This window comes from Sitophilus oryzae, unplaced genomic scaffold, assembly GCF_002938485.1.
Source record: "Sitophilus oryzae breed Bouriz unplaced genomic scaffold, Soryzae_2.0 scaffold_1742_pilon_pilon, whole genome shotgun sequence".
Taxonomy (NCBI): domain Eukaryota; kingdom Metazoa; phylum Arthropoda; class Insecta; order Coleoptera; family Curculionidae; genus Sitophilus; species Sitophilus oryzae.
The window spans coordinates 83,705-84,918 of NW_022146438.1; the positions used below are offsets into that span (position 1 = coordinate 83,705).

At 43.8% G+C, this 1,214-nt stretch overlaps 1 protein-coding gene across 1 annotated transcript; it reads right to left on the bottom strand.

Moving 5' to 3' along the window:
• Positions 1–13: 13 nt before the first annotated feature.
• On the bottom strand, positions 14–937 carry LOC115881820. The gene is made up of 2 exons (XM_030899490.1): positions 477–937; positions 14–412 (listed from the first exon to the last, which is right to left on the bottom strand). The coding sequence occupies exons 1-2, from the start codon at positions 903–905 to the stop codon at positions 41–43; spliced, it is 801 nt and encodes a 266-aa protein (XP_030755350.1). The 5' UTR covers positions 906–937; the 3' UTR covers positions 14–40.
• Between the last annotated feature and the right edge of the window lie 277 nt (positions 938–1,214).

Here is a 1,214-nt window from a genome sequence, read left to right on the forward strand (position 1 = left end):
TAGAAATAAATAACTTAACTAAATTAAATAATAAACAATCTTATCGTTCTTTTTTGGCTTCTGGATCGTAAGCTTGATAAGCTAACCTTGCTGCTTCTTCTTTGTCATAAGACCTTCCCCATCCACCACCATGCCCAGATGAAACGACCTCAACGTGTCCCGATTCTTGATGTCCATGACCACCAGAAAGCAATTTCTTAAGACCGATAATTCCAGCCAACACCAGAGCCAGTTTTGAAACAATCAGAGCCTTTCCTGCAAGCAGAGCCAAGGCACCTAGAGCGAGAGGCACTAAAGTTCCACCCAGAATCAAGGGCAGAAGCATCATGGAGCTGCCTTTCTTGTTCTTTTTTCCTCGACCCTCTTCTCCGGAGAAGCTGCGAGCGATGTCCGAAGAGGATGGAAGTTTAACCTAAACAACAGAAGAAACAAACAATATGTTTATGGATTATTGTGGGAAAGTTTATAAAACATACCTGTAATGAGTGGGATTCCAAAAATGATCCAACTTTCTGGAAGATTAGGTTGCTCAAGGCATCGTCTTTTTCACTGAGGGATCTGGGTAAGTTAGCTTCGATCTCCGCTTCGGTTTTTGGTTGTTCGGTGGTTTCAGGTGCTTGGGGATCCTTCACGAATGTGACTCCATCAATTAACTCGACGTTTATACTCCTGGAGACCCTGCCCAAGGCGGTAACCAGCTTCAACTTGAGACAAGGGAACATGTCTTGACCGGCACATTGTTGATACACTTTGTACACGTACCTCAGGTCGTTCATGTACGAGTAAGAGTCCTCAGAGCGCGGTGCGACGTTGTCATCGATAGAGTTTTGGTCCGGTGACCCGGTGGACCTGGCCAAGGTGGCCGAAACCGCGAGACACAAGACTACAGTGAACTTGGCGAACATTTTTTGACAGTTCCTTATTTTTAACTGATACGAATTCACTTGCACTAGATCGTTTTATAGCGGTAGAGGCGGTATTGTCCCCCCTCGGGCGGATGGATGGTCGACGACTCGGATGGGCGTATGCACGGCCTAAGAAGCGACGCTTTTGTTATTTTAGACCGGTCGAATTGAAAGTGAAGCAGTTACGGAGATAATTATATTTTTTCGATCTTGTATTACAAGTGTCTGACGTTGAACTTGCGGTTTTGAAAAAAATATTCACTTTTATTTAAAACGTAAAAAAATCGATTTCTTTTTTGTTAGATAAGG

Bases quoted from the DNA above. Each gene is read 5' to 3' on its own strand.
- LOC115881820 (XM_030899490.1), bottom strand. From the start codon at position 905: ATGTTCGCCAAGTTCACTGTAGTCTTGTGTCTCGCGGTTTCGGCCACC. The intron at 413-476 runs GTATGTTTTATA...TCTGTTGTTTAG, and splicing joins TGGAATCCCACTCATTACAG to GTTAAACTTCCATCCTCTTC.